The 25682-nt window shown below is 58.9% G+C and overlaps 1 protein-coding gene and 1 non-coding gene across 2 annotated transcripts in view; both read left to right on the top strand.

Moving 5' to 3' along the window:
- The window catches only part of LRP1 (LDL receptor related protein 1), an 84576-nt gene that overhangs the window by 45276 nt on the left and 13618 nt on the right, over positions 1–25682 (top strand). The window contains exons 22-60 of the mRNA XM_055359318.2: positions 20–220; positions 1687–1932; positions 2136–2333; positions 3265–3469; positions 3651–3815; positions 4591–4835; positions 5122–5253; positions 5561–5788; positions 6014–6188; positions 6279–6373; positions 6613–6762; positions 6950–7090; positions 7440–7574; positions 9660–9791; positions 10057–10191; positions 10367–10496; positions 10608–10734; positions 11120–11271; positions 11362–11486; positions 11812–12189; positions 13547–13736; positions 17086–17290; positions 17601–17793; positions 19460–19585; positions 19791–19919; positions 20181–20300; positions 20514–20627; positions 20969–21118; positions 21192–21314; positions 21600–21716; positions 21886–22014; positions 22273–22395; positions 22478–22618; positions 22701–22891; positions 23596–23779; positions 23923–24008; positions 24169–24288; positions 24779–24966; positions 25088–25293. Coding sequence (XP_055215293.1) covers positions 20–220; positions 1687–1932; positions 2136–2333; positions 3265–3469; positions 3651–3815; positions 4591–4835; positions 5122–5253; positions 5561–5788; positions 6014–6188; positions 6279–6373; positions 6613–6762; positions 6950–7090; positions 7440–7574; positions 9660–9791; positions 10057–10191; positions 10367–10496; positions 10608–10734; positions 11120–11271; positions 11362–11486; positions 11812–12189; positions 13547–13736; positions 17086–17290; positions 17601–17793; positions 19460–19585; positions 19791–19919; positions 20181–20300; positions 20514–20627; positions 20969–21118; positions 21192–21314; positions 21600–21716; positions 21886–22014; positions 22273–22395; positions 22478–22618; positions 22701–22891; positions 23596–23779; positions 23923–24008; positions 24169–24288; positions 24779–24966; positions 25088–25293 — 6330 coding nt within the window. The remainder of the gene's footprint in view (positions 1–19; positions 221–1686; positions 1933–2135; positions 2334–3264; positions 3470–3650; positions 3816–4590; positions 4836–5121; positions 5254–5560; positions 5789–6013; positions 6189–6278; positions 6374–6612; positions 6763–6949; positions 7091–7439; positions 7575–9659; positions 9792–10056; positions 10192–10366; positions 10497–10607; positions 10735–11119; positions 11272–11361; positions 11487–11811; positions 12190–13546; positions 13737–17085; positions 17291–17600; positions 17794–19459; positions 19586–19790; positions 19920–20180; positions 20301–20513; positions 20628–20968; positions 21119–21191; positions 21315–21599; positions 21717–21885; positions 22015–22272; positions 22396–22477; positions 22619–22700; positions 22892–23595; positions 23780–23922; positions 24009–24168; positions 24289–24778; positions 24967–25087; positions 25294–25682) is intronic.
- On the top strand, positions 21099–21209 carry MIR1228 (microRNA mir-1228). The gene has a single exon (NR_106442.1). It is a non-coding gene; the product is annotated as a microRNA mir-1228 (primary transcript).

The raw sequence follows: 25682 nt of genomic DNA, 5'->3' as shown, positions 1-25682 counted from the left end.
TAATGCACCTGTCCCTCAGCTCGGTGCATCAGCAAAGCGTGGGTGTGTGATGGCGACAATGACTGTGAGGATAACTCGGATGAGGAGAACTGCGAGTCCCTGGCCTGCAGGCCACCCTCGCACCCTTGTGCCAACAACACCTCAGTCTGCCTGCCCCCTGACAAGCTGTGTGATGGCAACGACGACTGTGGCGACGGCTCAGATGAGGGCGAGCTCTGCGGTGAGGCCTGGTCCCAGGAGAAGGGTGGGGAGGGTGGCTGGGTAGGAGTCTGGGCCAAGGACAGTCTTGGGGGGACCTGAGTCTAGGAGAGAGCAGCTCTGGCAGCTGGGCAGGCGAGCAGCATCCAGAGTGGTCACCAGCAGCCTGTGTGGACCTGGCGCTCCCCATGGCGCTGTGCTGAGTGAGCCACGCTATTAGAGCAGTTTATCCACAAGGCATCCCTGGGGGCCAGGTGCTCTGTTTTCTCCATTTGACAGATGGGAGCACTGAGGCATAGAGGGGTTCCATAGTGGTCCCCCAGACCTGGGCCAACGTCGTACAGCTCCTAAACTGCTGTGGAGACTCAGACCCCTCGCCCACATGCATACCACAGAGAGATGCGGAGTGCTCTTGTGGAGACAAAGGCACCAGGGTTGACTGCTGATGGTCAGGGCAGGCTTCCTGGAGGATGTGGGGATTGCATGGGGTTCCCAAGGACAGGCAGTACTTGCAGAGTGAGTGAGAAGGCATGGGGGCAGGCGCGGTGGCTCACGCCTGTCATTCCAGCACTTTGGGAGGCTGAGGCGGGCAGATCACTTGAGCTCAGGAATTTGAGATCAGCCTGGCCAACATGGTGAACCCTGTCTCTGCTAAAAATACAAAAATTAGCCAGACATGTCTGCAGTCCCAGCTACTTGGGAGGCAGAGGCAGGAGACTCGCTTGAACCTGGGAGGCGGAGGTTGCAGTGAGCCAACATCCTGCCACTACACTCCAGCCTGGGCAACAGAGCAAGACCCTGTCCCAAACAAACAAACAGGCAAGGGGAGGAGGGTGCCCATTCAAGTCCAAAAGAAATGAGGTTGGGGGAGTCCGGGAGTCAGGGAGGACCATGTGGTGTGACTTGGGGATGAGGAGCAGAGCAGCCTTATCTGGTCCTCTTAGCCAGGCAGAGCCCCCAGTTCCTTGGAAGGGAGGAGTGGAAGATAAAGCCACAGGGACTGGCTGGGAGAACTGCCGACAGGCCGTCAGTAAGGCTGGCAGTTTCCAGGGTGTGCCAGAGGACCAAGGGTGGTATAGGCCCTGCCGCACCCCACCCCAAACCCCTCCAAATCAGGAGAGATCAGCACAAGGGGACTGGACCTAAGGACCTCCCAGGGTCCCTCCCAGGGAGGCAAAAAACTGGGGTCCCCACCCTGGGCCCAAGAAGGCAGGAACATATCGAGACCAGACAGAGATATTGAGGGGTGCTCCCTGTGGGAAGGGGAGGTATGGTGCCAGCTGGTGGGTGCAAGGGTCCCAACCCTGGTCCTGAGGGAGCCCAGGAAGTCCTGGGCTGAAGCTCAGCAGGAATGGAGACGAATGGGGCCGTGGGCAGGGCACAAGGACTTGGTCCAGGCTGCCCAGGACTTGGGGCCCAGCAGGGCCGTGGTCTTGCCTCCTCTCAGCTTCTGACCCTGGGTCTGTTCCATGCCTGCCCCTCCCCTAGACCAGTGCTCTCTGAATAACGGTGGCTGCAGCCACAACTGCTCAGTGGCACCTGGCGAAGGCATTGTGTGTTCCTGCCCTCTGGGCATGGAGCTGGGGCCCGACAACCACACCTGCCAGATCCAGAGCTACTGTGCCAAGCATCTCAAATGCAGCCAAAAGTGCGACCAGAACAAGTTCAGCGTGAAGTGCTCCTGCTACGAGGGCTGGGTCCTGGAGCCTGACGGCGAGAGCTGCCGCAGCCTGGGTGAGACAACAGTGAGGTGTGGTGGGGCAGGCCGAGGCAGGCCTCTGAGCTGCAGTGGGTTGGGCTTGGTGGCCAGGTGCCAAAGGCTGAGTTTTCCACCCTAGCCCCTAGTGCCCGGACCAGCAGAGACCTGCCTGCGCCAGGACGGGTGGCACACAGGCAGCTAGCCCCTTGCTGACCCCGTCACATCCCTCCCATCCCAGACCCCTTCAAGCCGTTCATCATTTTCTCCAACCGCCATGAAATCCGGCGCATCGATCTTCACAAAGGAGACTACAGCGTCCTGGTGCCCGGCCTGCGCAACACCATCGCCCTGGACTTCCACCTCAGCCAGAGCGCCCTCTACTGGACCGACGTGGTGGAGGACAAGATCTACCGCGGGAAGCTGCTGGACAACGGAGGTGACCACCGATTGCTGCCAGGCGGGATGCACGCAGGCGGAGCACTCAGGCGCTAGGGGCCACAGGTCCCATCCAAGTGGCCCCAAAGCAGAGGCTTGGCTCCCCCATCCCCCACACTTCTGTTAATTGGGTTAGATTTTGCTGTGGGTCTCCATGCCTGATGCCCTGTAATTATCGTCAGCAGAACTGCCAGCCTGATAATTAACAAAATGATCAGCCTTACCTTTGAATGGCCTGGAACTCTGCTCCCCAGATCTAGAATTGCAGGCTTGAAAAAAAAAGCCACTTAGGAGTGGCATACCTGAACGCTGCCTTCTGTCCCAGGCAGCGTGGTGCACCCCAGACTTCCTTCAGTCACACACAATAGTGAGTGCCCACTGTACACACTGGGCAGTGGGCATGCAGCAGTGATCAAAACAGGCTGTTTTCAGTTGTGTGGTCAAGGAAGGTCCCCTGAGAAGGTGACATCTGAGCAAAGGCTTCTAAGAGGCACATTTTACTAGAGAAGTTTGTATTGTTTGTAATAATACAAACTTGAATTTGAAACCATTACAAATGTCCATCAACGAGGGGGGGAGGCTAAGTAAACTGTGATGATATCCACACTGTGCAACAGTCTCTAAAACAATGAGGCACACACATAATGTATTAGCATGGAAAAATCTTTATGGCAGTCACTTGAGCTCAAGCAGTTGAGGCTGCCGTGAGCCATGATCATGCCACTGCATCCAGCCTTGGTGACAGAAGACCCTGTCTCAAAAAAAAAAAAAAAGTTGGGGAGACAATAGGAGTCCTACTCTTGAATATGGGCACATCAGAAACTTTGGCAGAAGTGCCAGGGTTGAGGGTGGGTCGAGGGCTCCCAGGATTTCACACATTCATGCACAGCTCCCCAGGAGACGCTAACCTTTCACTGCCCTCTCTTCTCCAGCCCTGACTAGTTTTGAGGTGGTGATTCAGTATGGCCTGGCCACACCCGAGGGCCTGGCTGTAGACTGGATTGCAGGCAACATCTACTGGGTGGAGAGTAACCTGGATCAGATCGAGGTGGCCAAGCTGGATGGGACCCTCCGGACCACCCTGCTGGCCGGTGACATTGAGCACCCAAGGGCAATCGCACTGGATCCCCGGGATGGGTGAGGACCTTGCCCAGCCTTCTCCTGTCCCCATGGCCCCCCCGAAGTCCCATTCAGCCTGGCCAGGGACACCTTACTCCTCAGTGCCATCTGCCTCCTCCCACCCTCTACCTACGATCCCACCACAGTCGCTCCCTGAGGGCCCTGGCTTTAGCCCTCCTGACCCCTCCCCACTCCCCAGGATCCTGTTTTGGACAGACTGGGATGCCAGCCTGCCCCGCATTGAGGCAGCCTCCATGAGTGGGGCTGGGCGCCGCACCGTGCACCGGGAGACCGGCTCTGGGGGCTGGCCCAACGGGCTCACCGTGGACTACCTGGAGAAGCGCATCCTTTGGATTGACGCCAGGTCAGCACCCTCTGTGCCCTGGGAAGGCCCAAGTCTGTGGCACCAGGACAGGGTGGGGAGGGACCTGTGGTGATGAGGGTGGTGAGAAGGACCAAGGGATCTAGAACTAGGAACGGTGGCAAAGGACTGGGCACAGGAGGAGGAGGAGGACGGAGGGGCGTGGGGAGGCCAGGGCCGAGGGGAGGGGGCGGGTAGAGGAGGCGGAAGCAGGGCCATCAGCTGTGGTTATTCACACTGTACCATCCTCTCCACTCACCTGTCCTCTCCACTCTGTTCCCTCTGCTGGGGCTGTGTCTGCCCAGAGGGAGGGGAAACTTCTTTCTAATTGGTCTGCCCAGGGAGGGTGCCTTTTTCTTTTCTTTTCTTTTTTTTTTTTTTTTTTTGAGACGGAGTCTCGCTCTGTCGCCCAGGCTGGAGTGCAGTGGCGCGATCTCGGCTCACTGCAAGCTCCGCCCCCCGGGGTTCACGCTGAGGGTGCCTTTTTCTGACTTTCATCAAAGCCCTGAGTGCTGACAGCAGCCCTGGGGAGAAGTGACCGAAAGATTCCCTTGGGGCTTGGGAATCGGGGCCTGAGAGGTGAAACCTGGACCTGTTGGGTTCTCACACCTTGGTCCTTCTGTCTGTCTGCTCTGGCCAGCAGGGCTTAGGGGAGGGAATGGTCCCATGCTCTTCGCTGGGAGGGCTGTGGCCAGGGCCCAGAGGGTGGGCGCCTGGGCAGAGCTCTGAGGGCTGAGATCCCAGCTGGCATCCTCATTCTGCTCCATCATGCTCTTAGGTCAGATGCCATTTACTCAGCCCGTTACGACGGCTCTGGCCACATGGAGGTGCTTCGGGGACACGAGTTCCTGTCGCACCCGTTTGCAGTGACGCTGTACGGGGGGGAGGTCTACTGGACTGACTGGCGAACAAACACACTGGCTAAGGCCAACAAGTGGACCGGCCACAATGTCACCGTGGTACAGAGGACCAACACCCAGCCCTTTGACCTGCAGGTGTACCACCCCTCCCGCCAGCCCATGGGTAAGGGGCTCGGGGCCTCGAGCAGCCGGAAGGGAGCCAGCAGCCTCTTTAGAAGCTGTAGAAGCTCTTAGGAGAGGAGAGGGCAGTGAGAACAGGAGCAAGTCTGTGCTGGGATGGCAGGGGTGGGCCGGCTGTTGACAGAGGCACTGTCTAGCAGCAGAGGAGGGTCTAGCAGTAGCGGCTGCTGGAACAGGGGGAGGAGAGTGGGTGAGGAAGGGGTGGTCCATGTAGGGAGCAGCAAGTTACAGGATGCTCTGGCTTCTTCTCTTCTCCACCCTGCCCCCAGCTCCCAATCCCTGTGAGGCCAATGGGGGCCGGGGCCCCTGCTCCCACCTGTGTCTCATCAACTACAACCGGACCGTGTCCTGCGCCTGCCCCCACCTCATGAAGCTCCACAAGGACAACACCACCTGCTATGGTAGGAGCCCCTCCCTCCAGAGCCAGTGAGCAACTGAGGCTGGATGGAAGGCCGCAGGCCCCAGGATCCTGGTTGTCAGCTAAGGCAGAGTCCCAGTCGGGAGGGTCCCGATAGGAGAGGCTCCAGAGACAGCCACTGTGAGAAGGGGCTGCAGGTCTGCCAGGGGGGCTGCACCCAGCGGGGTATGTCCACGGAGCCAAGGGCCAGTAGCAAACAGACGGATCCAGAAGAAGGCAGGGCCTGAAACCGGATTGGTGGGAAGCACAGAGGCAGGGACTGCCTTCAGTGACCAGCCTGTGCCCCACAGAGTTTAAGAAGTTCCTGCTATACGCACGTCAGATGGAGATCCGAGGTGTGGACCTGGATGCTCCCTACTACAACTACATCATCTCCTTCACGGTGCCCGACATCGACAACGTCACAGTGCTAGACTACGATGCCCGCGAGCAGCGTGTGTACTGGTCTGACGTGCGGACACAGGCCATCAAGCGGGCCTTCATCAACGGCACAGGCGTGGAGACAGTCGTCTCTGCAGGTTCTTCCTGGCCCTGGATGCCCGCCAGTGGACATGGGCACCTCCACCCGCCCCTTGCTCCCAACCCTGGTCTACTTGGTCTGAGTGGTCCTTCTCCCAGTCCTGTTCCCCCTCAGTGCTCCAGCCTGGTTTCCTGATCCCTTTTCTCCAGAAAGCACACTGGCTCCCCTCCTGACCCACTGCCCTGCAGACACCCAACAACTGACTCCCTACCTGTGCCCCCAGACTTGCCAAATGCCCACGGGCTGGCTGTGGACTGGGTCTCCCGAAACCTGTTCTGGACAAGCTATGACACCAATAAGAAGCAGATCAATGTGGCCCGGCTGGATGGCTCCTTCAAGAACGCAGTGGTGCAGGGCCTGGAGCAGCCCCATGGCCTTGTCGTCCACCCTCTGCGTGGGTCAGTCTAGGGCCCAGGGCCGGGGAGCATGGGGTGTGGGGCTGGGAAGAAGAGGACCCTGACCCTTCCCTCTTGGCACCCTCCCCCCAGGAAGCTCTACTGGACCGATGGTGACAACATCAGCATGGCCAACATGGATGGCAGCAATCGCACCCTGCTCTTCAGTGGCCAGAAGGGCCCCGTGGGTACGAGCTTCCCTGCCCACCCCCACAGCCCTTCCCTAATTCCTTGACCAGCAGGTGCTTGCAGGGTCCCTCAGTTGCCCCTCAGCCTCCCCAGAGCCCTAGCTTAGTGCCTGTTCTCACCACCTGCCCCCTCACCTCCCCCCACGCACAGCCACACACTCTCACACACATCCTCTGCTCCCTTCCCTGGATCCCCAGCCCTGGGCCAGACTCCCCGGCAGTGACTCCCCCTTTTCCAGGCCTGGCTATTGACTTCCCTGAAAGCAAACTCTACTGGATCAGCTCCGGGAACCATACCATCAACCGCTGCAACCTGGATGGGAGTGGGCTGGAGGTCATCGATGCCATGCGGAGCCAGCTGGGCAAGGCCACCGCCCTGGCCATCATGGGTGAGGGCTGCTGGGCGAAGCAGAGATGACGCAGAGCAGGCCAGGCCAGACCTACTGGGAGACAGGGGCTGGCTTGGGGCAGTCTCTCACCGTGTGGGGTGGGCCTGATGACTTAGGGCCAATGGGCCCTTCAGGAGAGCTGGGTGTGGGGCCTTCCCAAGGGTCTCATCCCCTCCTGCTGCCCCAGGGGACAAGCTGTGGTGGGCAGATCAGGTGTCGGAAAAGATGGGCACATGCAGCAAGGCTGACGGCTCGGGCTCCGTGGTCCTTCGGAACAGCACCACCCTGGTGATGCACATGAAGGTCTATGACGAGAGCATCCAGCTGGGTAGGTGCGAGGCCGGGTGGCCGCTGGGGGCTCAGGGGCAACAGGGGAGCCATCCAGAGCTGCAGGCTGCAGGGCCATGGGGCAAGGGAGTAAGTGGGTTAGGCTGTACCCACCACCCAAAGGGGCTCCTTGTTTCCTTATCACAAAGGCGCCTTATAGGCTCCCAGCAGCCCTGTTCACAAGGCCAGGGGCCCAGGAGGACAGAAAACCTGAGAGCTGGGTAGGGTGGTGACCCCCATTAGGTCCAGGGTAGTCAGTGACCATCCTGTTTCTGAGCAGCCCAAGCCTGACCCTGAGGTCCCAAGGAGGGCCACCTAACCCTTTCCCTCTGCCTCCCACCTGCCCCCAGACCATAAGGGCACCAACCCCTGCAGTGTCAACAACGGTGACTGCTCCCAGCTCTGCCTGCCCACGTCAGAGACGACCCGCTCCTGCATGTGCACAGCCGGCTATAGCCTCCGGAGTGGCCAGCAGGCCTGCGAGGGTCAGTGCCTGGCTTTCCTCCCAGCCTTGTCCCAGCTCCCCAACCCTGACCCCTCCTACCCTACAGCCCCACCTTCCTCTTCTTACCCTGGGGACAAGACTACATTCGTCGTGTAGGGGACACTGGACTATGAAGTGGCTATGACTCTCCAGTGCCTCCAGTAGGATTTTGGAAAAATAGATGTCAGCAGGCAGATCGGGGCAGCTGCATGGAAGAGGCATGCTCTCAGCTGGGTTTTCTAGGACAAGTAGGATTTGGATGCATTGTTCAAAGGAGAGGGAACTATACACAAGGCAAGGTGTGTGCAGGAGCCCCAGCCAAGAGTGGTGGGCAAAGTGTGGGGAAGTCCTGGAGATAAGGCTGTGAGCTAGGTGGGTCTCCTGTGTTCTCAGCCAGGAGTGCCTGGAAAGTGATGTTTGGGGAAGATCAACCTGGCCGCATTGGTGGTGGGGAAGAAACAGAGGTGGTTAAACCAGTTAGGAGGCCATTAGGAGTAATCAGAGTGTGAGATGATGGGCCTGGGCTGGGCTCAGTAAGGGTTGAAGAAAAGAAATGAAACCCAGACGCATTTCACAAGAACCTGCTAACTGATTTATGAGCTTGCTGGGGGACAGCATTTCCCAAAAGTGCATTCCTAGGAGCCTCCCTCTTTGATGTGAGTAGATTTTACCAAAAGAAACTCTGAGTTGAACAAAGTTTAAAAGTGTTTTGTGCTGCAGAACTTCTCAGAGCCTTGAATATGTTTATGTGTGCCAAGAATTTTTCAAGTGTTTGGGGTTTTCCAAAACTCACTTGACCATTCATTTTTTTTTCACTGAGTCTGAGCAACCAGGGACCATGTGGGGATTCACTTTGGGATGTGCTGTATCGAAGGGATAAAGGCAAGGGAGGATTCTGAGGTGCATGGGTAGTGGTGCCTCAAGACATGGGAAAACTGGGCCAGGCGCAGTGGCTCACGCCTGTAATCCCAGCACTTTGGGAGGCTGAGGCCGGCCGATCACTTGAGGTCAGGAGTTTGAGACTAGCCTGGCCAACATGGCAAAACTCCGTCTCTACTAAAACCACAAAAATTAGCTGGGCGTGGTGGTGGGCACCTGTAATCCCAGCTACTCAGAAGACCTAGGCAGGAGAATCACTTGAACCGGGAAGGTTCAAGGGTTGCAGTGGGCCAATATTGCACCACTGAACTCCAGCCTGGGTGACAGATCAGGACTCCATCTCAATTAAAAAAAAAAAAAAAAAGAGCCAGGTGCGTGGCTCATGCCTGTAATCCCAGCACTTTGGGAGGCCAAAGCGGGCGGATTACCTTGAGGCCGGGGTTCGAGACCAGTCTGACCAACATGGAGAAACCCTGTCTCTACTAAAAATACAAAATTAGCCGGGCGTGGTGGTGCATGCCTGTAATCCCAGCTACTCGGAAGGCTGAGGCAGGAGAATCACTTGAACCTGGGACGCGGAGGTTGTGGTGAGCCGAGATCGCGTCATTGTACTCCAGCCTGGGGAACAAGAGTGAAATTCCGTCTCAAAAAAAACAAACAAAGAAAAAGAAAAGAAAAGAAAAGAAAAAGAAATGGGATGACTGGGAATGAGACTGGCTTCGGAGTGACCTTAGGGGGTTGAGTTTTTGATGTTGAAGAGAGGGTGTGTCATAGACCAGACAGAGGGAGGACAAAGAGGAAACTAGGATCAGGCTGAGCACCAAACTGGAAGTCTAGATTTTGGAGTCACCTAGTCCTGATTGTCTGGTCTGAACTCCCAGACTTTCCCTAAGGAACTTGCAGGGGTGCAGGGTTGGGTTGTGCTGGGTGGAGGCCGGCAGAGCACAGGGTGAGAAATCTGAGTCTCTGCTGCCCTCTCATGGTGGCTAGGGGTCCTGCAGGTGGTTCCCCAGAGCTACCAGCCAGGTGCGCTTCCTCCCGGCCCATGCTCTGGCCTCAGGCTAGGGTGTGTGTGCTGGGTGGAGGATAGGGATGATGGCGGGGGGGATGATATCAAAGGAGAAGCAGAGAACAGTTGGAGGGTGACAGGAACCAAGCTTAAGGGAGTGTTGGCGATACCCATGCCTTAAGTTTCCTTGTCTTTCAGGCGTAGGTTCCTTTCTCCTGTACTCTGTGCATGAGGGAATCAGGGGAATTCCCCTGGATCCCAATGACAAGTCAGATGCCCTGGTCCCAGTGTCCGGGACCTCGCTGGCTGTCGGCATCGACTTCCACGCTGGTGAGCCATTTGGTGGCAGAGGGAGTTGGGCGTGGCGTAGGAGCTTTAGGGGTGGTGTTCTGTGCTCTGAGGGTCCAGTGAGAGGCTGCCTGAATTGGCCTGAGGTGGGGCACTTGCTACAGCTGCCACCCTGACTCCACCTCCCCTTCCAAGCACCTGGCCCCTCCAGCACTCTCTCACCTCTGTATTGAGCCTTGTGAGAGTTTGACCCCTCACCTTACCCCTGCCTTATTGGGCATCCCCATGTCACCTCCTCCACCTCCAGAAAATGACACCATCTACTGGGTGGACATGGGCCTGAGCACGATCAGCCGGGCCAAGCGGGACCAGACGTGGCGTGAAGACGTGGTGACCAATGGCATTGGCCGTGTGGAGGGCATTGCAGTGGACTGGATCGCAGGTGAGCAGTGGGCAGGTTTGTGGGGCTTGAGGTGTGGCAGAGGACTGGGGGACGAAGTGAGAGGAGGAGTTGGCGGGAGCAGGAAGAGGAGCTGCAGGGGTGCCTGGGGGCTCGGAGACACCAGGTCCACCTGTCCTCACCCAACCTCCCTGAGCCCCACCAACTCCCTCCTTAGGCAACATCTACTGGACAGACCAGGGCTTTGATGTCATCGAGGTCGCCCGGCTCAATGGCTCCTTCCGCTACGTGGTGATCTCCCAGGGTCTAGACAAGCCCCGGGCCATCACCGTCCACCCGGAGAAAGGGTGAGGAGCTGGACAGACTGGCCTTGTCATTCTGCCCATGGCCCATGCTGATGAGGCCCTGTCTCCTCCAGGGTCTGAGGACTGACCCCCACTTCCACCCCCACCCCACAGGTACTTGTTCTGGACTGAGTGGGGTCAGTATCCGCGTATTGAGCGGTCTCGGCTAGATGGCACGGAGCGTGTGGTGCTGGTCAACGTCAGCATCAGCTGGCCCAACGGCATCTCAGTGGACTACCAGGTTCGCACGCCAACTTGGCCTTGGATCCGATGGTAGACCCCGACCCAGGCCCCTGTTCCCTGTGATGAGCCCATTCTGGGAGGACTTGGAGCCCAGGGGAGGTCACGGGGTCTCCCAGCCCAGCCCTCCACCCAGAGTAGGACTCCTGCTACCACAGAGATGATGGGCAGGGGTCGCTCAGAAGTGGGGAGTGGGGGAGTGGAGAGATGCCTGGAGGTCACCTTATCAGCAGGGCAGTGGGCGGGCGTGTATGCAGGAGGCAGGAGTGAGTTAGGGGAGGCTGAACTGAGGGCCCCACTCTGGCCCAGGCACTCCCTGCTGCCCCAGACATGGGGCTGGCAGCGAGCTCAGCCCTGGAGGTGAGGTGGGTGCCTCTGGCCTGTAGGATGGGAAGCTGTACTGGTGCGATGCACGGACAGACAAGATTGAACGGATCGACCTGGAGACGGGTGAGAACCGCGAGGTGGTTCTGTCCAGCAACAACATGGACATGTTTTCAGTGTCTGTGTTTGAGGATTTCATCTACTGGAGTGACAGGTGAGGGCTTCTGTCCTGGCCTCCTCAGCTGATCTCTTCCTTCCCTCCTGGCTCCACTGACGCCCTGCTTGTGCCCTGTCCTTCCCTCAGGACTCATGCCAACGGCTCTATCAAGCGCGGGAGCAAAGACAATGCCACAGACTCCGTGCCCCTGCGAACCGGCATCGGCGTCCAGCTTAAAGACATCAAAGTCTTCAACCGGGACCGGCAGAAAGGTGAGGCTGGGGCTCTGGGCTGGGCTGGAGAGGTGAGGGGGACTCTGGCCTGGGAGAGTGCTCCCCAGGGAACCCAGTGTGAGAGGGCTGGGAGACACGTTAGACCCAGGGGGCAACTTCCGATGGCCCGAGAGACCCAGGGATGGGGAGGAAAGGCTGAGGTGCTCTGGGATAGATCTTGGCATTGGGCTCTGGACCCTGGAGGGTCATTCAAGCTGGGGATACCGAGGCAGAGGGCTGAGCTTTCGCCAAAGCCTGGATGACAAAGGCACCAGCGAGCCTTTCCCAAGGCAGGCCCTGCCCTCTGTACCCTCCCCTCCCCCAGGCACCAACGTGTGCGCGGTGGCCAATGGCGGGTGCCAGCAGCTGTGCCTGTACCGGGGCCGTGGGCAGCGGGCCTGCGCCTGTGCCCACGGGATGCTGGCTGAAGACGGAGCATCGTGCCGCGAGTATGCCGGCTACCTGCTCTACTCAGAGCGCACCATTCTCAAGAGTATCCACCTGTCGGATGAGCGCAACCTCAATGCGCCCGTGCAGCCCTTCGAGGACCCTGAGCACATGAAGAACGTCATCGCCCTGGCCTTTGACTACCGGGCAGGCACCTCTCCGGGCACCCCCAATCGCATCTTCTTCAGCGACATCCACTTTGGGAACATCCAACAGATCAACGACGATGGCTCCAGGAGGATCACCATTGTGGAAAGTGAGCCCAGACCCTAAGTCTTCCCAGGAAGTGGGACATGGGGCAGGGAGCAGCACAGACTCTTAGACCCCAGCCAGGCACTCTACCCTGGGTCTGAATCCCAGCAGCTACAACTCAGCTGAATCCCACTGCACCCCCACAGTTACATGAGTCCTGATTTGGAGTCAGCATCAGCCCCTGTCTTCCTCCCGCCACTGGTCCTAGTTCTGCCTTCAGGGCTGCACAGAACAAGCGAGAGGTCTCTGTGGAGCCCAGTGCTCACAAACCCAGGCTGCAGACATGGGGCTGAGCTCCAGTCACTTGGGCTTTCAATAACTTGGGTCAGTTTCCTGCTCTTGCCAAGCCTGAGCCTTCTCATCTGCGTGGATGAGTGTCTCATCTGAGACAGGATTCCTCGAGCTGCTGCGCAGGAAGGCTTAGCTCAGTGATGCTGGGGACGGAATGTGTGCTCTGGAAAGAGCAGTTAGTGTCAGCGCTGTCATCACAGGACAGCCTTTCAGCTCTTTGAAAACTGCATCCTGCTACATTTTCTCTTCTTCAGCCTGGTTACCACCGGGTCCCTTGACTCATTCATTTGCTCATATATTCATTCAGCTGGTCCATAAAGACCTGCCAGGCACCAAACTAGGTGCTACGTATACAGACCTGTCCTTTCAGCCTTTTCTGGGACATTTTCTGCTGCACGTAGTCCAGCCTGCATGTCTGTCTAAAAATGTAGCATCCGAAGCTAAACTCGGGACTCCAGGCTCGCAGCTTGATCAGGAGAGACTGGCAGATCAATCCCCAGTCCCCTGGAAGGGATGTCCCCTCCCCTCCGGCTGTCTGCAGACCATACCACAGCATGGCCTTTTGGCAGCCACCATCGCTTATGGCCACTAACACTCAAGTCTTTTCTCTTACACTGCTGTTCAGCTGTGTCTCTCACTGTGCCTTGGTTCTTTAACCTGAGTTTAAGATGTCTGCTTTATAAAATAATCAATCCAGCTCAGGGTCTTTTTAAGTAGGGGGCTCCCCAGTACAGCCCAAGTAGGATTTGATTTACAGAAATCTACATTGCACTCAGCGCAGCAGAACTGCAGCTGCAGGAAAGTGCAAACACACCAGAAAGCCCGATCGCCCTCAGTGGGAGAGGGTTGAGAGGTGACCACAGGTCATTTGAGTGAGGACAGCAGCGGTTGGGGTCACTGAGTCAGACCCTGGTGCCCCCGAGCCCTCTCTGCTGCACCTCATGCACTCCCATACCCCACACTTCGCCTTCCAGCCAGGAGAGCACGTGCCCCAGGCTGTCCCCCACGGCTCCTGTGCAGGCTGCCCTCTGGCCCCCTCCTGACAAATGGCTGCTCCTGTCTCTTCACAGACGTGGGCTCCGTGGAAGGCCTGGCCTATCACCGTGGCTGGGACACTCTCTATTGGACAAGCTACACAACATCCACCATCACACGCCACACAGTGGACCAGACCCGCCCAGGGGCCTTCGAGCGTGAGACCGTCATCACTATGTCTGGAGATGACCACCCACGGGCCTTCGTTTTGGACGAATGCCAGAAGTGAGCTGCTGCCTGGGGATGGGGGTAGCAGGGAGAGGTGGGACTCGGGGTGGCAGAAACTCCCCAGGCAGATCCAAGCGGGGGTGCAGGAGAGGTAGGCCCTCACTTGAGCTCCACCCTTCCCTGCTGTGTGATCTGGGGGGAGTTGCAAAAGCTTCCTAAGCTTCAGGTTCCTCTTCTGTGATACAAGCTGGCTAAGATTCCAGCTGCCTGCACCAAAGGGAGCATCAGGACTGTGGCGGACGCTCTGCCTTTGTGATTGATTCATTCATCAGAGCACCATGTTGGAAGCATAGGGTAGGGCCTCTAGCTCTGGGATCCAAAGCTTCAGGCAAAGAATGTTTGTCGAACCCTTCGTACAGAAGCCTAAGGCTGGGCCTATCAAGCCACCTAGCTGGGTTGAGAAGTCATACTTGTGGGAAGTAATGGTAACTGGCACAGGGCTGTATACGGGTGACCACAGGTGTCATGAAGGCAGTAGATTGGCCCAGAGCCTGGAACTGGAAAAAACAAGGAAGGCCAGCTCGGACAGAGGAAGTGCTTTGAGCAAAAGCCTGAAGAAAGGCAAATTCAAGGCAGAGAGGACAGAGGGGGACCTCTGCATGCCGTGGGGCGTAGGCAGGCCCGAGCCCAGCCGGGAAGTGAGGTCAGGGTGCGGAGGAGTTAGGAGCACAAGCCAGGACAGGTGGCAGGAAGCACCCGGGGGTGGGTGCTCCCCCTGGAGGGTTCACCCGCAGTCAGCCTGCTCTGTTCTCCCGCAGGGGCAGCCCTCATCCCGGCTGTTTGGGCCTCTAGTGAGCCACCCCCTCGCCTTAGGGATCCAGGCCCACATGTTAGCAACATTTTTTTCCCAATTCAGCAGTGCTTGGAATGTTTTTCAAAAGCTTTACTAGGAAACTAGTAAACACAACCCAAAGCAGCTGTATAGATACGTGAGTGTCCCGAACCCAGATTCCCCCCACCAGTCCCCCAATGTCAGTCACCTCCAACCTGGCTCAAGGACCCTCTGTTTCCTCCTGCCTCTGTCATCTGGCACATCTGCAGCTGATGATGAAGGTCCAGTCCCCCCTTCCATGACCCTTGGCTGCCTCACCTGTCTGGGGATGGCCTCAGAGCCTGTCCCTCATGAGTCTGGAGCCTCCCTGGAGGGTCCAGCAGGGCTGCCTGGCCCTCGTCCCAGAGGACGTGCCCCCCTGGCTGCCCACCAAGCTCCTTTCTTATGAGCCCAGGGGATTCCATCACGCATTCAGCGAGTGGCTTTTGAGGGCAAAGAAGGTGCAGAGGACCCAGTGGGGAGCGTGAGGGGCGTGATGAAGAGCTTCGTGGCTGTGTGCTGAGGACTGGCCCCACCTGGAAGTCAGGGAACGTGTCCTTGAAGAGGCGGCATGTTAGCCAGCGTCTGAGGATGGCAAGAGTGGCTGGGTGGGAGCATGGTCCCAGTGCCCAGGAGAAAGAGCTGAGCTGGCAGAAGGGGCCCTCCCCCTGGCCACAAGGAGCAGGCACTTTCGGGGAATCAGAAGGAGCCAGTGTGGACCCCAGTGGAGAGGGCAGGGGCAAGTGGAGACTCCAACAACCCAGCCTCCTCCTGAGCCCTCCCCGCGTCAGCACTGGAGCACTGAGGGCCCTGTAGAGCTCACAGTAGGATAGTTAGAAGGTCCGCCGTGTTCCTGGACACTGAGCACCTACCCCAGGAAAGCCTCTCTCTCCCTCCTGCCCCATTCCTGGGAAGCAGGTTCACCCAGACCACAGTTGTGTCACATGGAGGAGTTTGTTGACGCCAGGAGGAAAACCACTTCTCACTGCAGGTGTGAGTAGTTTCACCTGAGGTGTAGGAGTTCCTGGTGGGGACTGACAGGCCAAGTCCAATCCTGACAAGCCAGGAAGATGACCGGCCGCTGCCCCCAGGATACCCATTTTCCCTTATGGAGGCTAGAAGGACACACCGCCTCCCTCCCAACTTACATCCCGATTCTAGAGCCACCGCAAACCCCTGCTCTCCTCCAGGATGAGGCCCTTAAGATCAGAGCTTCTCATGAGCTCGCCGAGGCTCAGGGCAGCCGGTGTCTCCAGAGGGGCAGAGCAGCACCATTTTCCTACGTGAGCCCAGCAGAAGGCGGGATAGTTCAATGGTGCTGGAGACGCTGGGGGTGGGCAAGAAGGGTGTGACCTGGAGAGGTCTGAGGAGACAAGTTCACAGGCCAGAGGACAGATCTGTGGCCAGAATTGTGAGGGGCAGAGGTAGGAGGAGGCCAGAGGCACTGGGGTGGGGGCGGGGGCAGGTCCTGTTAGGGAACTGGAGAACGGAGCTGGCTTTTGTGTGGCTTGGTGGTCTCAGACTCCACTGTGCATAAGGATGGCCTAGGAGCAAGAGAATGTGGAGTCCCCTGCCCCGCCCTGGGCCTAGCTGAGTGACAAGCTCTGGGACCGAGGGCCCAGGGCTCACCATCCAATGCCGGTGGTCCAAGGACCACTCTGTCACACCCAGGGTAGTGCATGACCGGCCCTGAGGCCTTCCACAGCCCCCCTCCAGCCTCAGCACCACCCCACAAGGAGCACGGCATAATTGGGGGCTGGCTGTTCCCATTGCCTCCTTTACTGAGAGGAAACCAGGGCTCAGAGGGGCGACAGGCTCGTTCAAGGTTGGAGCCGTTACGAGGCAGAACGGTGGCTCCAACCCCAAACATGCAAAGGCCTCAAAGTACGGAGAAGGGGACTCTTGAGAGCTGCTTGAGGATAGGACCCACATACCCCAGGACCTGGAACACATGCCACACTCAGCTCCACAAGGGCTTCCTGAATGATCTGGAAGACAGCCAGCCTCCCTGCACAGAAGAGAGCAGTTAAGAATAAACTCCTGGGAAATACTCACATAGCGTGTGCCATCTGTCCTTAAGATGGAGATTAACTTCTTCCACTCTCACATCCTGCGAGGCAGGTGGTGCTACCATCCCCACCTCCTAGAGGAGGAAACTGAGGCACAGGGCAGTTGAGTAAGTTGCCTAAGGGCACCTAGCTGGTGGGTGGTGGAGCCAGGGCTGGAACCCCAGGGCCTGTCTCACTTGGCTGCACCGGCTCTCTTCTCAGCAAGTAGACGGTCACTGCCCAGATACTGCAATGTGAATATCTCACACTTGGCCCTCATCCCCTCACACTCAGCCACCTCGTGTGTGAACTGTCTGTGCAATAGTGGGGCCCTTCCTGGGCATTGGGGCACTGCTGGCCTCTATGGCTCTGGGGTGGCTTTGCCCTGGCAGGCTTCCAGGTTCCAGGTGCCTACGCGTCCTGGCTTGTGCCCTCTGTGGTGGACTCTCAGGCTTTACCTCCTGATCTCTGGACCCTCTTCCCCCAGCCTCATGTTCTGGACCAACTGGAATGAGCAGCATCCCAGCATCATGCGGGCGGCGCTCTCGGGAGCCAATGTCCTGACCCTTATCGAGAAGGACATCCGTACCCCCAATGGCCTGGCCATCGACCACCGTGCCGAGAAGCTCTACTTCTCTGACGCCACCCTGGACAAGATCGAGCGGTGCGAGTATGACGGCTCCCACCGCTATGTGAGTCTGCGGGGTGGGTGAGCTGGCGGGCGGCTGAGGGGAGGCCAGGGCCAGGGTCAGCCGTCAACCGAGACTGTCCAGGCACAGACATGGTGGGAACAGCTGGGAGGAGGTGAGTCCCTCCAGGCCCCAGCCTCGGTCAACCCCACCCTGTCCAGCTTGCTCCTCATCAGCTAGATGAGGGAGATGGCAGGATGCCACTGCGGGCCCTCATTCTGTAGCTGTCAGAGGCCAGGCCAGGCTGTGGTCCAGTGGAGACTGGGCAAGAGGCCTGAGCGATGCTGTGACGGTGATGGCGCTGTCTCCACAGGTGATCCTAAAGTCAGAGCCTGTCCACCCCTTCGGGCTGGCCGTGTATGGGGAGCACATTTTCTGGACCGACTGGGTGCGGCGGGCAGTGCAGCGGGCCAACAAGCACGTGGGCAGCAACATGAAGCTGCTGCGCGTGGACATCCCCCAGCAGCCCATGGGCATCATCGCCGTGGCTAACGACACCAACAGCTGTGAGTGGGGCTGCCGCCACCTGCCTCACCCTCCTGCCTGTCGTGCATGGACATACAAACACACACCCCACACACCATCGCACATATCACATGCACCCTACACATACCACACACACACATCCCACACATACTACACTACACACACCACACCACATACACACACCACACCCCCCACACACTCAACACACACACACCACACCATACACACCCCCCACATACCACATACACATACACCCCCAACACATACACACACACACACCCCACACACACCACATACACATACCACACATATCACACGCACACCCCACATACACCACACCACACACACACACCACACACATACCACACACACACCACACACCACATGCACACACACACACCACACATACCACACACACCCCACACATACCACATACACACACCACCACACACACTACACATACCACACACACTACACACCACATACACACACCACACACACACCACACCACATACACACATTCCCCACACACACACCATACATACCACATACGCACACCACCGCACACACAATACATACACCGCATAGCACACACACTGCAGCACACACAAGATACACACCACACCATACAACACACCACACACACCACACAGGACATGTACACCACACACACAACCAACACACACCACATGCACACACACATAACACACACCGCACATACTATACCACGTACACATGCAGCACACACACCACACCACACACACACCACATACACACACCACATACACACACCACATACACACACCACATATGACACATACACACATACACACCACACATAGGACACACATACACATGCCACACACCTACCACCCACAACACATATCACACACGCACACCACACAGCACGCACACACACCACACACCACACGTACCACAAACATGCCACACACACACACACACACACACACATCACACAGACATACTATAAACACCCCACACCCCACACACACTTGCCTGGTCCTGCTCTCCCTGGGCCTCCATTACGCAGACACACACAGCTGTACACACCTTTGGAACTGCAAAACCCCCAGTGCTCCTGTACCCCTTCCCACCAAGGCATCTACGCACACAGATGGACTCTGCACACGCCTGGCATCTCCTCCACGTTGCACACACACATTCATGTCACACCCGCCCCTCAGGGCTCATCCATGCCCTCGGTGCCCCCACCCTCACCCTGGTCACTCTCCTCACTTGGAGCCACACAGACAGCCGAGAGCCTGGGTGCACGTGCCCTCAGTGGGCACGAGTACATGCTCCAGCGCCCCCCACCACAGACCTGCAGCTTTCCCAGGTGTCTCCCATGCGCCCTGGGGCTCACTACTGCACCCGTGATCTCAGGGCCCTCAGACTCGAATCTCTCAGAAACACTCCTCAAAGCCCACGGTGCCCTGCCTAAAAGCACACACATCCTCAACAGCACACCTGCCGAAAACCCCATGCACCTGGCCCTCCCACAGCAGCCATCCCCATGCCCTCCCCACTGGCTGGAAGCTGCTGTGCCTGCCATGGCTGAGCAGAGGCTTGGGAGCTCCACGAAGTCAGTGAATGGGTGGGTGCACTCTGGGTGCATGCACAGCAGAGAACACTCTCCAGCCCTGCGCCCACCCTGTCCCTGCTCAGGTGAACTCTCTCCATGCCGAATCAACAACGGTGGCTGCCAGGACCTGTGTCTGCTCACTCACCAGGGCCATGTCAACTGCTCATGCCGAGGGGGCCGAATCCTCCAGGATGACCTCACCTGCCGAGGTGAGAGAGGTGGGGGGGAGGGGCTGGCGGGGAACCCAAGCACACACCAGGGATGGTGACCATCTCCCCCACATGCTCCAGCCCAGCCCCCCAAAGCCTTTTGCCAAGAAGAAGCTGATGATGACCTCAGCTCCCCGGGGGAGGAGGCGTGGGCACTGGGGCCCACAGCGCTGGCTCAGAAAGCTCCCTCCACCTCCCTCCCCAGCGGTGAATTCCTCTTGCCGAGCACAAGATGAGTTTGAGTGTGCCAATGGCGAGTGCATCAACTTCAGCCTGACCTGCGATGGTGTCCCCCACTGCAAGGACAAGTCCGATGAGAAGCCATCCTACTGCAGTAAGGAGCCCCCTGCAGCCCCTGCCTCTTCCCGGCCCAGAGCCCAGGTCCTCCTCCCCCAGGCCCCTGCAGGATGGAGCAGGATCAGGACCCAGCTTCCTGACCATGAGTTTTGGGAGCTCATGAAGGGCAGAACCACTGTTAGCCTGGACTGGGCCTTTGGGTTTGGGGGTGGCCAGCTGGACACGTGCATGACGTCTCAGGGAGGCAGCCCTTTCCCTGTGCCTGTGGCTGACACGCAGCCTACTCCTCCATTTGCAGACTCCCGCCGCTGCAAGAAGACTTTCCGCCAGTGCAGCAATGGGCGCTGTGTGTCCAACATGCTGTGGTGCAACGGGGCTGACGACTGTGGGGATGGCTCTGACGAGATCCCTTGCAACAGTGAGTGAGGCGCACTGGCATAACCCATCTGTACCTCAGTTCCTGCCCCACCCCTCCCTGGCCAAGCTTTGTCCCTGGGCCCCGTGGTGTCTGGTTCAAGGCACTCTGTGACAGGCCAGGGCAGGTGCTGTGGGCCAGGAGCTCTGTCCTGCGTCCTTCTGGCCCCCACAGAGAAAACTCTGGCCTGACGGTACGGGGCGGGCACTGTTCTAGAGACAGCCTGTGGTGTGGGCGAGTTCCGCTGCCGGGACGGGACCTGCATCGGGAACTCCAGCCGCTGCAACCAGTTTGTGGATTGTGAGGACGCCTCAGATGAGATGAACTGCAGTGAGTGACACCCTTTGCTGGCACCTCCTGGGCTCCTCCCCGTCGCTTACTGCATCTCCCGCCTTCAGGCCCTCCTGCACCTGCCCACATTCCTCTCTGGCTTCCCTCGTCCCCGCTGACAGCCTCCATCTCCCTGGGGCCGTGTCCCCATCCCGCTCCTGCTCCTGGGCTCCTGTGGGGTTCCGAGAGGGGGCAGTGAGCAGATGGTGCAGACAGTGCCCCACCGGAAGGGCACCGTTCAACTTTTGGAAACGCATGAAGGCTCCATAGGGCTGGCAGCTGCCCCAGTCGGGGGTGATCCAGGGGGAACCAGGTATCACCCTCACCCCTGCCCCCACCAGGTGCCACCGACTGCAGCAGCTACTTCCGCCTGGGCGTGAAGGGCGTGCTCTTCCAGCCCTGCGAGCGGACCTCACTCTGCTACGCACCTAGCTGGGTGTGTGATGGCGCCAATGACTGCGGGGACTACAGTGATGAGCGTGACTGCCCAGGTGGGCGGGGGCAGGTGTGTGGTGGGTGGTGGCCTGCGGTGAGCAGGGCCCTCACACCTGCCTCGCCCCCCAGGTGTGAAACGCCCCAGATGCCCTCTGAATTACTTCGCCTGCCCTAGTGGGCGCTGCATCCCCATGAGCTGGACGTGTGACAAGGAGGATGACTGTGAACATGGCGAGGACGAGACCCACTGCAGTGAGTGACCACTGCACCCACTCAGTGCTCCAAGAACCTGCTGGGCCCCACTTCTTAGTCCCCCCCAGCAAATGCCCCCTTGGAAAAGAGCGTCCAGAGCCTTCACCCCCCTGCCCCACACCCCAACTCTTGAGGTCAGACTCAGAGACTCTGCCTCTAGCTGCTGCTGAGCCCCCCCACAGAGGGGTGCTGTGGGCATCTCTCCTGTCCTTCCCATGGCATCGGCCTCCCCAGGTGGGTGACCCCCGCCCTTCCCCATCTAACTGTGGCTTCTGACTGCCCCAGACAAGTTCTGCTCAGAGGCCCAGTTTGAGTGCCAGAACCATCGCTGCATCTCCAAGCAGTGGCTGTGTGACGGCAGCGATGACTGTGGGGATGGCTCAGACGAGGCTGCTCACTGTGGTGAGGAAGCTGGGATTGGGCCGGGGGAGGTGCCCCAGGGAGGGACAGACCCCACCCAACTCCGCCCCACACACAGACACCCCTGCAGACGACGGCGAACCATCACCTCCACTGCTAGCCCTGATCCACCCCCTCCTAAGTCTCTCAGTGGCCCCCTCTCCCCCTACAGAAGGCAAGACGTGCGGCCCCTCCTCCTTCTCCTGCCCTGGCACCCACGTGTGTGTCCCTGAGCGCTGGCTCTGTGACGGTGACAAAGACTGTGCTGATGGTGCAGACGAGAGCATCGCAGCTGGTTGCTGTGAGTGGCGGGGCCGCGTGGAGTGGGTGGACAGCAAATGGCCACAGTCTCATTTTGCAGATGGGGAAGTCAGGGTGCAGGAGAGGAAATGCCTCAGCGGGGTCCACTGGGGGCGGAGCCATAGCTGTAGCCCAGGTGTCCAGACTCCTCATCCAGTGCCCTGCCCACTCTACCAGGAGAACCACAGGAGGTCAAAGTGAGGGACGGTCAGCCACTGGCCAGGCAGGGCTGAAGGGCTGTGTCCACCTCTGTCCACAGTGTACAACAGCACTTGTGATGACCGTGAGTTCATGTGCCAGAACCGCCAGTGCATCCCCAAGCACTTCGTGTGTGACCACGACCGTGACTGTGCAGATGGCTCTGATGAGTCCCCCGAGTGTGGTGAGCCTTCGGCGGTGGTGGGAGGAGGCCCTGCCCTCCGCTGGGCCAGGGCATCAGCCTCACAGGTCCATTCCTCCCCCAGAGTACCCGACCTGCGGCCCCAGTGAGTTCCGCTGTGCCAATGGGCGCTGTCTGAGCTCCCGCCAGTGGGAGTGTGATGGCGAGAATGACTGCCACGACCAGAGTGATGAGGCTCCCAAGAACCCACACTGCACCAGCCCAGGTGGGCCCCAGACCTGGCTCCCCCTGCCCCCTCCCCAGACTGCCTGAGACCCCGCTGACCTGCCGCCTCCGCCCCTCCGCAGAGCACAAGTGCAATGCCTCGTCACAGTTCCTGTGCAGCAGTGGGCGCTGTGTGGCTGAGGCACTGCTCTGCAACGGCCAGGATGACTGTGGCGACAGCTCGGACGAGCGTGGCTGCCACATCAATGAGTGTCTCAGCCGCAAGCTCAGTGGCTGCAGCCAGGACTGTGAGGACCTCAAGATCGGCTTCAAGGTATGCCCAGCCCTGGGGAGGAGCTTCCACACCCTAGACATGCCAGGAACGCCTTTCTCCACTGCCTTATTCATTCATTCATCCCCTAGACAGTGGGGATACAGCAGTGAATGAGACAGAAATCTGCTTGGTTGGGGTCTGCCTCTATCTGGCAGGTAGAGAGCCAGCAGATTTGCTGACAGATGAGATATGCAGTGTGAGAGGAAGAGAGGAGTGAGGCGTCAAGTAGGCAAGAGATATACAGGTCTGGAGTTCAAGGAGAGGCCCAGGCTGGAGAGGGAAGTCTGGGAGTTATCACCATAGAGATGCTATTTGAATCTATGAGCCTGGATATGATTCCCAAGGGAGCAGTGTAGGTGGAGAAGAGAGGAGTCCAAAGTCTGAGCCCCAAGCTGAGCAACAGCCAGGAGCAGGGAGGTGAGGGGACCAGCAGAAGAGCCTGAGAAGGAGCAGCTGCTGAGGCAGGAGAACAGCCACGAGAAGAAAGCATTTCCATGGGGAGGGCACACGCAGCTCTGTCAAATGACACTCGGGGGCACACAGAAGGAGGCCTGCACTGTGGGCCAGCTGCGTGGGCTCAGTACCCATATGCTGCTGCCCCTAGTGAGGCCAGGTAGAGGGAATTGGAGTCTCTGAGCCAGGTCTCCAGGGTGGGAGGCCCAGACCCTGCCACATGCCCAGCCCAAGGCTCCCTGTGCCTGCAGTGCCGCTGTCGCCCTGGCTTCCGGCTGAAGGACGACGGCCGGACGTGTGCTGATGTGGACGAGTGCAGCACCACCTTCCCCTGCAGCCAGCGCTGCATCAACACCCATGGCAGCTATAAGTGTCTGTGTGTGGAGGGCTATGCACCCCGCGGCGGTGACCCCCACAGCTGCAAGGCTGTGACTGGTGAGATGCGCGCTTGGAGGGCATGAGGTGACCCAGGCAGCTAGGGGCTGTGTGGGACTGCCCAGGTGGCAGAGCTCCAGACAGGCAGGAGACCAGGGCCGCTAGAATGTGCCAGGAGCTGAGGCAAGATCCTCTGTCTGCAGACGAGGAACCGTTTCTGATCTTCGCCAACCGGTACTACCTGCGCAAGCTCAACCTGGACGGGTCCAACTACACGTTACTTAAGCAGGTACCAAACCCAGGCCCTCCTCCCCGGTGCCCATCTCCCAGACCCAGCACAGCCTCCCCTGCAAGTCTCCCCGCTTAGGTCCAACCATCCCTCCCCCAGATGCAAATGTGGCCCCTGCTGCCACAACCGACTTCTGCTGTCCTTCACTCCCCAAATCCAGGGCCTGAACAATGCCGTTGCCTTGGATTTTGACTACCGAGAGCAGATGATCTACTGGACAGATGTGACGACCCAGGGCAGCATGATCCGAAGGATGCACCTTAACGGGAGTAATGTGCAGGTGAGGCGGGCGGCCCTCGGCGACCGACACTGGCCCGCCTCAGATGACTGTTTTCAGATCGTCTCTCCTTCCCGCCCCACCAACCCAACTTGCTTCCTTCTCACTCCACTAGTCACTATATGACTGCTTGTTCTAGCTGCTCACTCTCCTCTGGGCCCAGACAGCAAGGACCAGGAGATTCCTCTTGCCCTTCGCCTCGCTGCCAGCCTCATGTCTCCTTAATCATCAGGAAGTTCCCCGTGAGGTCTGGCCAAGCACTGTGAGGCTTGGGCCGTGGTCCCATTCACCTAGAGCCCCCTCTCCTAGAGCCTCTGCTGACACCTACACAGTGTCAGGCCCAGGACTGGGCATTTTACTTCCATGGTTCTCCCAGCAGAGCTGTCAGAGGGAGCTCTACCCCATTTACACAAGGGGAGGCTGAGCCTCACAGAGGCTTGCAGGTCCTCCCCCAGGTCACCCAGAGCTCTCCCTCCCCTGCCCCTTCCTGCAGGTCCTACACCGTACAGGCCTCAGCAACCCCGATGGGCTGGCTGTGGACTGGGTGGGTGGCAACCTGTACTGGTGCGACAAAGGCCGGGACACCATCGAGGTGTCCAAGCTCAATGGGGCCTATCGGACGGTGCTGGTCAGCTCTGGCCTCCGTGAGCCCAGGGCTCTGGTGGTGGATGTGCAGAATGGGTATGTGGCTGAGGAGGGTTGGGGGAGCCCCTGAAAGCAGCATCCAAGCCCAGCCTCCCTGCAGGCCACTGGTGGGATGGGTTACGGGATCTCCCAGGGCTCACTGCCTACCCATCTCCAGGTACCTGTACTGGACAGACTGGGGTGACCATTCACTGATCGGCCGCATCGGCATGGATGGGTCCAGCCGCAGCGTCATCGTGGACACCAAGATCACATGGCCCAATGGCCTGACGCTGGACTATGTCACTGAGCGCATCTACTGGGCCGACGCCCGTGAGGACTACATTGAATTTGCCAGCCTGGATGGCTCCAATCGCCACGTTGGTCAGTGTGCCAGTGAGGCTGTCCAGGCACAGCAGACTCAGTGGGGATGGAGGTCTGAAGCGACAGGGGATCAAGTTTTGGGGACAAGAGTGGACATAAAAAGCGGAGGATATGGCCTGAGGACACCACTCGCTGGGGTGTGGGGTTCAGAGCACCCCGGGGGCTTCCCCAGCCTGGACACCACCCAGCTCCCTTGGGAAGGAAGAGGAGAGGCCCTTCCCTTGTATACACAGTTCTGGAGGACTGGCCCCAAGGAGGGTGGGGGTGGGAGGCCTGCGATTGAGAACTGCAGTGCTCCCCACTTCCCGAGGGGAGCCATACACTGGCAGGGCAGGAACTTGCCATGAGGCAGTCTAGGTTTGAACTCCAGCTCTGACACTTGTTAGCTG

The sequence above is a fragment of the Gorilla gorilla genome, chromosome 10 (assembly GCF_029281585.2).
Source record: "Gorilla gorilla gorilla isolate KB3781 chromosome 10, NHGRI_mGorGor1-v2.1_pri, whole genome shotgun sequence".
NCBI lineage: Eukaryota > Metazoa > Chordata > Mammalia > Primates > Hominidae > Gorilla > Gorilla gorilla.
Note: the sequence above shows the minus strand (reverse complement) of the source record. Positions and strands in the feature narration are given on the sequence as shown.